The sequence below is a fragment of the Amblyomma mixtum genome, chromosome 2 (genome assembly GCF_055824585.1).
Source record: "Amblyomma mixtum isolate Tamu chromosome 2, ASM5582458v1, whole genome shotgun sequence".
In the NCBI taxonomy this organism is placed as follows: Eukaryota; Metazoa; Arthropoda; class Arachnida; order Ixodida; family Ixodidae; genus Amblyomma; species Amblyomma mixtum.
The window spans coordinates 258,270,936-258,281,886 of record NC_143013.1 but is presented as its reverse complement, the minus strand read 5'-3'; the positions used below and the strand labels follow the sequence as shown (position 1 = coordinate 258,281,886).

The 10,951-nt window shown below is 43.4% G+C and overlaps 1 protein-coding gene across 1 annotated transcript in view; it reads right to left on the bottom strand.

Moving 5' to 3' along the window:
- Positions 1–6,956: 6,956 nt before the first annotated feature.
- Positions 6,957–10,951, bottom strand: part of LOC149363674 (uncharacterized) — a 139,481-nt gene continuing 135,486 nt past the window's right edge. The window contains exons 15-16 of the mRNA XM_089573647.1: positions 9,921–10,072; positions 6,957–8,619 (exon numbers count right to left, since the gene is read on the bottom strand). Of these exons, the coding sequence (XP_089429773.1) occupies positions 8,587–8,619; positions 9,921–10,072 (185 nt within the window). The 3' untranslated portion in view covers positions 6,957–8,586. The remainder of the gene's footprint in view (positions 8,620–9,920; positions 10,073–10,951) is intronic.

Here is a 10,951-nt window from a genome sequence, read left to right as displayed (position 1 = left end):
ACTCCTACTCGAAAAGTGCGCGTTTCAGTGAACTCCAGTTTCCCGAAACCTTCAGGCTTGAGAGTATCGGAAAGTGGCCAAGAACTGACATGGTGCACAATGCGGTCAAGGCACGACACAGTGCTGTGGTGCGTAAAAACAAAAGACGTGAGAACGGTACAAACAAACACATGCGCTGTGTTCGTCGATTTCTCGCGTTCTTAGCACTTCGTCGATATGTACGACTGCCAAGTGGCCCAAGAATCACCTCCGCTGAAGCCATGACAGGCTGACAGCCGTAACATTTCCTTGTGGCCAGTCGAGAGTTTAGAGCACGTTCGTAGCTGTGCCATCAAGCTGTAGAACGACCATGTAAGATCACCATAAGCTAAGTCGTGCATGGGCTCTTGAATCTCTATTCTGCTCTCAAGAAATGACGGTAAACCCGTTACTGGTCCTAAGACGTTCGAACAACTATGATGTGACGCATGTCCAGTGACAACCGAATGTAAAAGAAGTGATCCGAGGTTGTGCCGTTGGAACGTGTGGAAACGTTCCCCCGGGGTATTTCTGTGCCATTGCTCGTGGATATAAGCTGGTATCTGTGTGCTTCTTTCAGAACAGGCTCTACTTACGGCGTTTAAACGAGTGACCGAATTATATTTCGCCGACATGCGTATGATGCGGTATCGTTTACGCGTGATACTTGCCTGTGTGTACTAAAGAATGCTGCTTAAGGTAGTTCTCTATTGTGCGAAGGTATCTTCAAAGACAGATGCTGATGTGTGATGAATAGGCAGCCAAGAACGGTTGACATATATATAGGAAGTTATTTTTCAAGTTCTTAGCCGTACGGCACGTAAAATATATTATTTTAAAAGGTGCATGTGTCCCGAGGAATTGCAAGTGTTAATGTCTGAGTATGCGTATGTCAACGCACGTTACTGTGTTATCAGTGTTATCTGTTGGTAACTATCTTGTTCTACAATGGCGAGAACTTTGGAAGAAGGCAATTACTGTTGCCATGGCGACACAAACGGGTGCGAAGCAGACCAAAGCAAGAGATTGAAAGTAGACATGAGAATAAGAACAGTTTTATACAGGAAAATTGAAGTGTTCATATATAGCTCAAAAACTAAAAGATGTTTTAACCTTGTTAAACTTTTCGTTCAGGCAATTGTATTATAATTCACAGTGACCATAATACCACGATCCTCTATCAAATTAGCAATCACTATTTTGATCACTTCTAATTTCCCCTGCTACATGACGTTCGTGTGCTCATTGTCACATCTATCTATCCGAGTACTTCACGGCACTTTGCAGATACTGCATTTGTACAATATTAAATCATTAACTATAAGCTCGTCATCTATGTCGTCACATACCGCCTGTGTACGTACGTCAGTGTAAGTTCACAATGCATAACGTTGATCTCTCGTACATTTCTTTTTCGTGACCTCGCACACTATTACGCCAATAACGTACGGGTACCGCATTGTTGACATCTCTTTTATGTCCCCATCTTTGCTTGATTCTGATGCATAATCGTGCAATCCTTGCTGTTATTAAATGTTCATATGTGTCACCCAGTTACTTAACGAGTCACAGAAATGACAAGTCAGAAAACAAAATGAACACCAAATAATTCCTGAGTAATTTGTCCAATATGTACATTTTTTTATAAAGTTTGTGTTTTGTTGCTGTCAGCACGGCTATGCTGCCTTGTTGCGTTCCAATTAAAGCTCTCGTCATGTCCCGAGTCCCGTTTGTTAGTTCATGAGGAGGAAGAACGATCACAGCAAACGTAAGTACACCTATCAGTTTGTTTTGCTTTGTTCTGAATAAACATGTTCGGTGTTAAAGAAAACTGGGATGTCATTTTGTTACATATTACTGTGACACGCCACCTTAAAAGCAAGGTAATGCTTTTTAACATCTCTCGACAACACAGGCTCGCGACGTATGAGTTATCGCGTGAAAACAAGACATTGGCTTAAGACAGGTTAGCCAGAATAAGTTATGGAACTAGCACAGACAGTGCAAAAAAGGGGCAATCAGGCATGACACATGCTTGAAAAAGCAGTTGAGTCTGGTATTATATATTTGTGGAGTATCCTTGCTAATAGCTCCCACGTTTTCCTGTGCTATAATAAAGTCGCAGATAGTCTCATCACAAATCTTGCTATATGTTAAAACTAGTTACCGTCTGACAAATATATTTCTCCGCCGCATGACTGCTCATTTGCTTACTCATACCCAGCAATTCTGGACAAAAGCATTTTTGAGCGGGAAATCCTGCATGAACGCAGTTTTTTCGTATAATGCAAGATTTCACTATAACAACCAATATATCGGCACATCACCCGACGGCAGTTATACTTTTTTTTTCGATTAAATGTTTTGCTATCGTCAAAAGCGTTCCCCATTTGCTTTCTATGGCAGTCTCAAGTTCTTAACTGTTCGATGCGATCGATGGAAACCCTTTACAAGAAAGATTTTGCTACATATCGGAAGAATGGACCATTACCTTCAATATTTACTTAAAAGAATATTACAATTTTCCAATTTTTAAAATTTTTATCTGAGAAAGTTGATTATAACGTACCTTAGGAACGTTTAGATCACTGATGAGGCTGTACGAAGTTATTGCATTAAATTGCCCTGGTGAAAAAAATTTACAGACGATCAATGCGATCATTGAGGCAGAGTATGCGTTAAAACGCGATAGCGCTAGCATTAGTTAGCATAAGACATATGTCCTCACCTGTTATATTCTGGTACTGAAGTGCATACAGGCGTGTTCTGTTGATGCGTACGAAAACCACCACCCTTTGCCGACTCCAGTCCAGGAATGCCACTACAATCAGTTATCAAATCCGGTGCTCCTCAGCTTGGTTGGTAAAATCCCGTAAAAAATCCTCTCACGTGGTGTTTATGATTCCGACTAATCGCTGGACAGCGCCCGACAAGAAGGCAGGATAAGTTAGTAAGAACAGAACCGCCAGCGCTTGGTGCACTAATCACATATATTCGCGAACGCGCGCTGTTGAATTACCCTTACCATGTAACATTCTAGGATCATCGGTGCAGGTATAGACACGTGACGTCTGGGCTGACTGTGGCTTTCACGCCCCTGACTGAAGCGGAACAAGAAGTACGACGGCGAAGCACCGTACTGCGACACGTAGGCCTGTGTGCTCTTGATTTTTTTCCCTCAGTCAGAGTGCTAGCTCATTTTTTCGCACTAAACCCAGTCCGCGAAGTACTTATCAGGCACTTTCGGAGCTTGTATAGATAGCATGCCCAGAGGCAGCAAACGCCAACGGCAAACTCATGATAAAGGAAATACACGAGTATCCATAGCCGCCCAGTGATTTCAGTATCCTAGAAGCGAGGTGACGAAGGGTTGTATTTCGTTAAGCTGCCTTCCTTTCACCACGCTGCAATCGTGATTAGGCAGCTACAGACACTTATGAAACGATGAAGGACAGGATGGAGAAGAACTTAACAACCACAAGAAACGCTGGCTTACAACTGCCGATTACCTGCGGAAGGCATTGCGGGTGATGTAACTCACCGAAGGGAAGCAACAATTATCGCGCGTGCTTGTCGGTCATCCTTTGATTGAGATAACCTGCCTGTTCCTTCGAGATTGCGACACAAATCTGTGTACAGCAGTGCCTTCTTACGTTTCTGTCCTCGTACGTCTGCGGTGAAAAGCATCATAAAAGATTTTTTTTTTTTTTTGCATTCGTCTAAGGCTTCTACACACAAGCGTAGCGTCGAAAGTGAAACTTGCTTGCACCTTCTGCACTGATCAGTCAAGACTCCTGGGACTAATATTAAACGCCTCTGTATGACCATGCTGGTCCAGCCTGTGTGACTGATCGGTTATCGATTTATCGATCGATAATGCTGCCGGATGCGCATAGTGACAGGAATGCATTTCTTGACACATCAAGTTCCGCTACGCATTGGCATCCCGAATAGGTTATTTGTGTAATTTGTGACATGACCCAGTCACAAAACTGTCTTCATCTGCACTGCCTGCCGTAGTGAGTCAGTGGCTTTGCCTTTGGGCTGCCAAGTTCAAGGTCGCGGGGTCGACCCGCAGCCCTGGTGAACACATTTCAATAGAGGCGAAATTTAACGGATGCCCATGTGCTGTGGGACGTCAGTGCATGTTAAGGAATCCAAGGTGGTCCAAATTAATCAAGAGCCCTGCACTATGATGCCTTCCATACTTCACGTGCAGTTTAGATAGGTTAACCCCCCCCCCCCTTTCCCCACTCTGGCCACCACGACCATCACAATGCTGTAACTGCCGTACTGACTGCTGTGCGATTGTAGTAGCATATGATGACTACATCCCTTTATAGTTATGTAATAGATGATATAACTTACATAATATATATAAATATATTTTTCGAAACTGCGAAAACTTTGCTAAACAGGCAGACTTATAATTGATAGAAAATTCTTTTCTCAAAAATACTATGATAACTCCCTTCCCCCGCTGACTTAACTACTCTCACTGTCCACCGCCATTATTTTAACCTCATTATAGCGTATTTATACGTTTTTCTGGGTACCACACCTTTGGTATTTCCAGATCCCAAAGTATTTAGCATATCTGCCGTAGCCTCGAGGTTTGAGGGCTGGCTGGATGGCTTTACACGGTTAAACTCTATCAACCGAACATTCCATCCGACGGCTGTCAAAACCAGTTGTCTTCTCTACCCAAACGTCCGACATTTGTATCTCACCTTGAGCCTTAGCGATGGCGACCATCGCCGCTTGTGCTGTCTTCGGTGAAGCTGCCGAAGGATGACACTCGTTAGACACCAGGAACATAACCACTTTCGTCGTTAGTGTTTACCTAGGAACTATTGTGCTTACCTATTCTGCCTGCAGCGCATACACTTTTCAGGTACATAGATACCGTATCGCTTCCTTTTACCCGTCGGAAGGTCAGATAACGCTTACAACACTGCGGTTCGGATAAATTCGCGTTAATGCGGAATTCGAGAGGCGCCATCTCGTAATCTACAGGACAACACAGTGATATTTTTCGCCAAGCTGCACTACGTAAACACCGTATCAACTAGGTTCTCCTTTCCTTGCTTACACACCATTATATCATAAAGCTGCTGCAAACACTTCCACGTGGTGCTCCTTGCTGACTCCTGCGTTGGGCCATTTAATCTAGGAAGCATCTTCTGGCCCACAGCACTGTACAGCGACGTTGTAACGCAAGTAACCTATGCCCCACTCATAACAGTGCGTCGCACAGACGTCTAAAGAAGCTTAAGTGATCTAAAGTATCTAAGGCTGCGCAAGAGGTGTATAAGACAGCTTTTTGTATACTCGAGAGCGCGACATACTTCTTTGACGTCTACAGGTTTTTACGAGATATTTTATGTAAAAATGCCTGTGCTCTGCCCATACAAGAACAGCTGTTATTTTTAGGTTTTTTTTTTCCAAGCAAGAATCGGGGCTTCAAACTAACCGAACATCGCGTGTAAACGGGGCTGATTCTACTGGACAAATAATAAATTAATACATCAATTACAGAGATCGATCAATAAATTAATTGTGTAGCGGTATTTAAGGATGAGTGGAGGTTTTTGGTACACTGAAATGAGTGCAATGTTTGTAGTTCCTTGAAGTTTTGTGTACTTGTCCGGAGCATTTTGTGGTGGTCTTTGCTAGACAGTGCAAATTCATACCTAGAAAAATTTTTGGACGACCTATATATCTGCAAGAAATCTTGTTAAATATTCTGGCCAAGTGTACCAAGCATCCTTGAAACGTATGTAAAACATCATGTAAGATGTCTTGTAACCAAAAATTGACGTTGTACTGGACCAGTACTATACACTGTGCCCTGTCTTGCAAAGTGAGAGGATGTGCTATAGATGTTCGGCAAAATTACTTGTAGGTGTTTCACAGTTGTCCTTCGCGTCTAGCTATCTGTTGTACACATGTTATGGATGTTTCATCAATGTATATTCTAGATGTTTAACAGATGTAGCTTCGTTCGGTGTGCTCAACGTTGGACTATTTATGTGCTGACCTATCGTTTAACACCGAAGTCTGAAATGAGTACGCTCCCTCTGGAATCCGGTAAACGTCTTCGAAGAACTGACCACTCCTTGTTTTGTATGAATCTCGCTCGTAATTATTATACCAGCAGCGCTGTAACCTTAAAGAAATTTCTTTAGAAAGTTTACAGACTGTCCATATACGTTTGTCTATATGGTTTAAAGACTATAGGTATAGGCAAATTCTAGAGAATAGTGTATAGACAATACAAATCCCATAGACAGTGTGTGGACAGTCTATAGATTTATGGCCATACATTTTTACTAGACTTTTGTCTATAGACAGTCTGTGGACTGTGAACAGAAAAGAAAATATCTATAGGAAGGCGACTGCTCCGGTGTAACGGTGGTTCCGGGTTCGAATCCCGGACCAGGACGAATTTTTCTTTAACTGCGAAGTTTCTGAGAAAGCTGTTAAGCTTTCCTTTGTAGCCGTATGGCTGCGCTTGAGTGGATGCCAATGAGTAATTAGTAATTACTCCCTTATTACAAATCTACTCCACCTTGGGAGATTCCCCTAAACATTTGACCAAGGCTATAGAGTCTATAAGAAGTCTATAAATAGATGTTTGTCTATATAGTCTAAAGAATGAGTATAGACAAATCCTAGAGAACAGTCTATAGATAATACAAATCCCATAGAAAGTCTACAGAGTTATGGCCATAAACTTTTACTAGACGTTTGTCTATGGAGAGTCTATAGACAGTGAACAGACAAAATGAAATATCTATAGGAAGGCTATATAGTCTATAAGAAGTCTATAAACTGTCTTTAGACCACTTTCATAAGGGTAAAACCAGGAGCAGTCCATTGGAAGGCGAGATGGTTGTGTAGAGCCACGGCGTACAATGAACAAGCGGTCACATAAGTAACGTTATTCAGAACAGGGTTTTATTTCTTACTGTTTCGCCTGAGCAACAAACGGTGCACAGGTAAGCGCGCGGTCTTCGTACATTTCAGCAAGCTGGCGATGAGAGGCGTTCACTCCCCACCATTCCACATTGTACCGTTCGTACTTGTTCAAGAGAAAGACAAGACATCAGTGGAATGGGCATTCAGAGAGCTCTGTAAGACAATCAGTCGCTTTCAAAAGATTCTGGTTAAGCAGCTATATTTTTCCGACCCATATGGGTTGAAGAGAAGGCGCGCACTATAAAGAAACGAAAAGCGTGAAAAACGTATATTTGAAAACTACAAGCGAAAACGCGCATATATTATTCCTCATAATAATTTACATCTATGTACAGAAAAAAAAAGTTCGTAAAGATTCACGCAAGTGCTAAAAGAAGAGGCACACTTAACATCATGTTCCTACTAGAGATGCGCAAGTGCGCGCGTTATCAAGCCACAACCAGTTAACATACTCCACAGGACAGCCTCATGACAGACGGACAGCCCATATGGTATGCGTCAGTGCTATTCCCGACAAACACGGAAGAATGAAATTCAAATCACGATGCAAACAACGGCAGTGATACGCTATACCATTACAGACAGGGAGCAAAGAGCAAATGATGTCTAATTAAGGCAAGCAACGCAGCAATGCTGTGTTCACTGGCGGACTTTGCCGGATTGTATCAAAGTTTGAGGACGGCAACCAGGCCAAACCGAACCGCAGTGAAACACAGAGGCCTAAATAAAATAAAAAAGAAAAGAAAAAGCGGTAAACCTTTCTTAGTGTTCCTGTATATGCTCTCGCAGGAACATATACCGAAACACTAACCTTTCTATGCACGAAGCGCCATCTTTCCGCCGTTGAAGAAAGCAACCCACATCGGAGGCGCGCAAATTCAAAGCGTTTTCTTCCCCCTTTTTGCGAAGGTTCGCTTGAAGACAACAACCGGTTCTTGACTGGAGAACTATCAAAAAAACAGTGTCGCCTGAGCACTCTAAGCAATGCAGACAAAATAAATTGTAGCAGCAATCAGACATTTTTCATTCTCATTCGCAACCAGTGGATGTCACGTGAAAAGGTAATTTTCGTTCTAAGTTCTTTGAGGCCACAGAGAGAGAAAAAAATAAAGATTTATACTGATTCTACCATGTCCAAAGCACTTTAGGCCTTCATGTATTGGGATCATTTACTCCTTAGCTTCAATGTTTCTGAAAGCAACTTACAATTGTCACTTCCCACTCCGCAAGCAAAGCATTCTGTCAGTCAAGAAAGCAGGAAAGGAAAAGATAATACGCAGAAAATTCTAAGAACAGTCTGTTTTCGCGTGTGCAGTTTCAAGCCTTTACTGTTGGTAAATGCCTCGCAAGATGCCAGGCGACAGCGCGAGAGAGAAAAAAAAAAGGGCCCACAGCGGATGTTCTCTTGTCTGTAGGGTACAGGTTCCTCAAGAAGTAGAAGTGAGCGAAGGCGAAAAAGTCCGCTAAAATGTTGACGCTTTCGTAGACTGGGCTGAGCCTCCTGAAGCGGCCAACCCGGTGTCGCTATGTTTACATAAATGACTTAGTCATGACGCGCGCAGAGTTCACTCTGTGTCGTGGCAGGAGTCATACCATGATGATATGGGTGTCAGGGTCACCCTGCAGAGAAGAAGAAAAAGACAGTAAAAGAAAAACTTGCGGTTCAAGCCTGTTCGTTTGATACTGTCACACTGCGTTGAGCATTAAGCTTAAACGTCGTCGAAATAAACGGGGAATGAACCGTTCGTTCAACTTAAGGCGACTAACAAATCCTCCAGGTATTTCCGGTCATGATTATTTTAAACCTCTACGTGACCTGTGCACCGCCAAATGTGATAAATAGCGACGGCTTGTTGTGCACCCAGAATTGCATGTACGCTTCACAACTTAAGCATATTGAACAAATACATCCTTCTGTGAGACATCTATTAAGGATCCATCTGGTCCTTACGCACCTGGTCCAGTACCCCACCTATATTACATGATCTGTGATTACAAAACTCACTAGACAGATAACCTCAAACGCACAGTCTTAATTTTTTTAGACTGTTTGTAGACTTCTGTCTATAAAGTGTATAGACTCTCTATAGACAAAGCCTACAGAACAGTCTATAAGCAATACAAATGCCATACACAGTCTATAGACAACGTACACATTTATAACCATACACTTTTTTCTATAGACAGTCTATAGACTATTAATAGACAAAAAGAAATATCTATAGGAAGCTAGCAGAGTCTGTATGAAGTCTATAGACTGTCTATAGACCATTTTTATAAGGAATAATTTTAGGGTGCAAACGTGAGCGAAACGTACAGTCGTCCACAGACCTGTATACTATAGAGCTCTCGAACGATGCCCCTGGCATTACAATGACGTCATTTAGGAGTGGCCTAGGGCTCGAAACAAGATCTTGTCATGCAGGCACATTCCCATGGATGGTGCTTAACTCTTCATGTCTTTAAAAGCTACATCGAGCACACAAGGCAGCGGCGACTGCTATAAATGCATTACAGAGCGTGCCGTTCGAGCGCTCTATAAAGATGTGTGGACTGCACGTAACGAATATTGTAAGCGCACCCTCGTCGCATAACATCGCATGACGGTCCGCCAGTTATGTTCAGTTAGCGACTTTTGTTTTTAAGTTCATCATCAATCTTTTCTTCTTTGCTGAGTTTATTTCAAACGTGTCAGATTTGCAAATCAGAAAAAAACAAATAAACTGAGGGTTGGAGACAAGTAAGACAAGAACTTTGCAAGGTGCTCTCTTACTATTGCTAGTGTTTACAAATGAACACTTACTTGAAAGGCAGTTGAAAGTAGCACAAGTAGTCTGAAATTCTTGATACTTTCTTCGACAGCTAGGTTGTTATGGAGCGCATTGCTCTTTGCGCAAAACTACGGAAGACGATGCACTCACGAATCCTCTCCTGCGGCTCCTCCTGGCACGCCCCGTCGCCGGCGCCTCGGTGATGACCGTCGTCAGATACTTCTGGCCGTCGCTGGTCTGCTGCACGCTTCTCGTCACGTTCTTAATGGCGGTGCTGGGACGGACCACCACCGACGACTGGTCTGCATCAGCGCCACCAGGAATAGCGGTGTTTTGTTAACATTTAGCGTAGACAGAGGGCAGAGGAAAGAAAGAACAGTATTGCAACGCAGTACTAAGCCTAGAGGACATCCTGAGGCAGAGTCACCAAGTCAAGTGAAGACTAGCCAGGTCTCTTACGTTGGGGCAGAGGGGCATTAATAATGGAGAGGGGTGGGGGGATTGAATAGTAACTAGACAGGTGCAAAGAAAATGATGCAGACCAACGTAGGGTTGGGAGCAATTGTATGCAGACGAGGGAAAGAGATGGTAGTGGGAAGAACCGACTGAGGTGACGAGGGTATTAAGGGGAGGCGAAGAACGCGTAGCTGGAAAGTGGTGAATGATTTGTGAGAACACACTATTTAAGAAAACGTCAAGCCATATATGTCTTAGTAGCATATCGCCTTGCTCACTGTTACGGAACGCGGGCGAAACAGTAGAAGCGCATGGCCCAAAAGATGCGGGTTCGATCCCGGCCGCGGAGGCTGAATTTCGATGAAGGTGAAATTCTAGGGGCCCGTGTACTGTGCAATGTCAGTGCACGTTAAAGAACCCCAGGTGGTCGAAATTTCCAGAGCCCTGCACTACGGCGTCCCTCATAGCATGAGTTGCTTTGGGACGTTAAACCCCAACCCCAACCCCAACCCGAACCGCCAACCGTTGGGTTATCTTCACCGATTCGAAAGCATCTCTCCAGATCCTGGCCAACCTGCTGAAGAAAACGAATCACCAGCCAGTTTCCCTGGACATCGGATATCTACATCATTTAGCTATTGCCGCAGGCCACTGCATAACATTTCAGTGGGTACCTGCTCACTGTGGCATTCAGGCTAATGAAAAAGCAGATGAAGCGGCCCGTA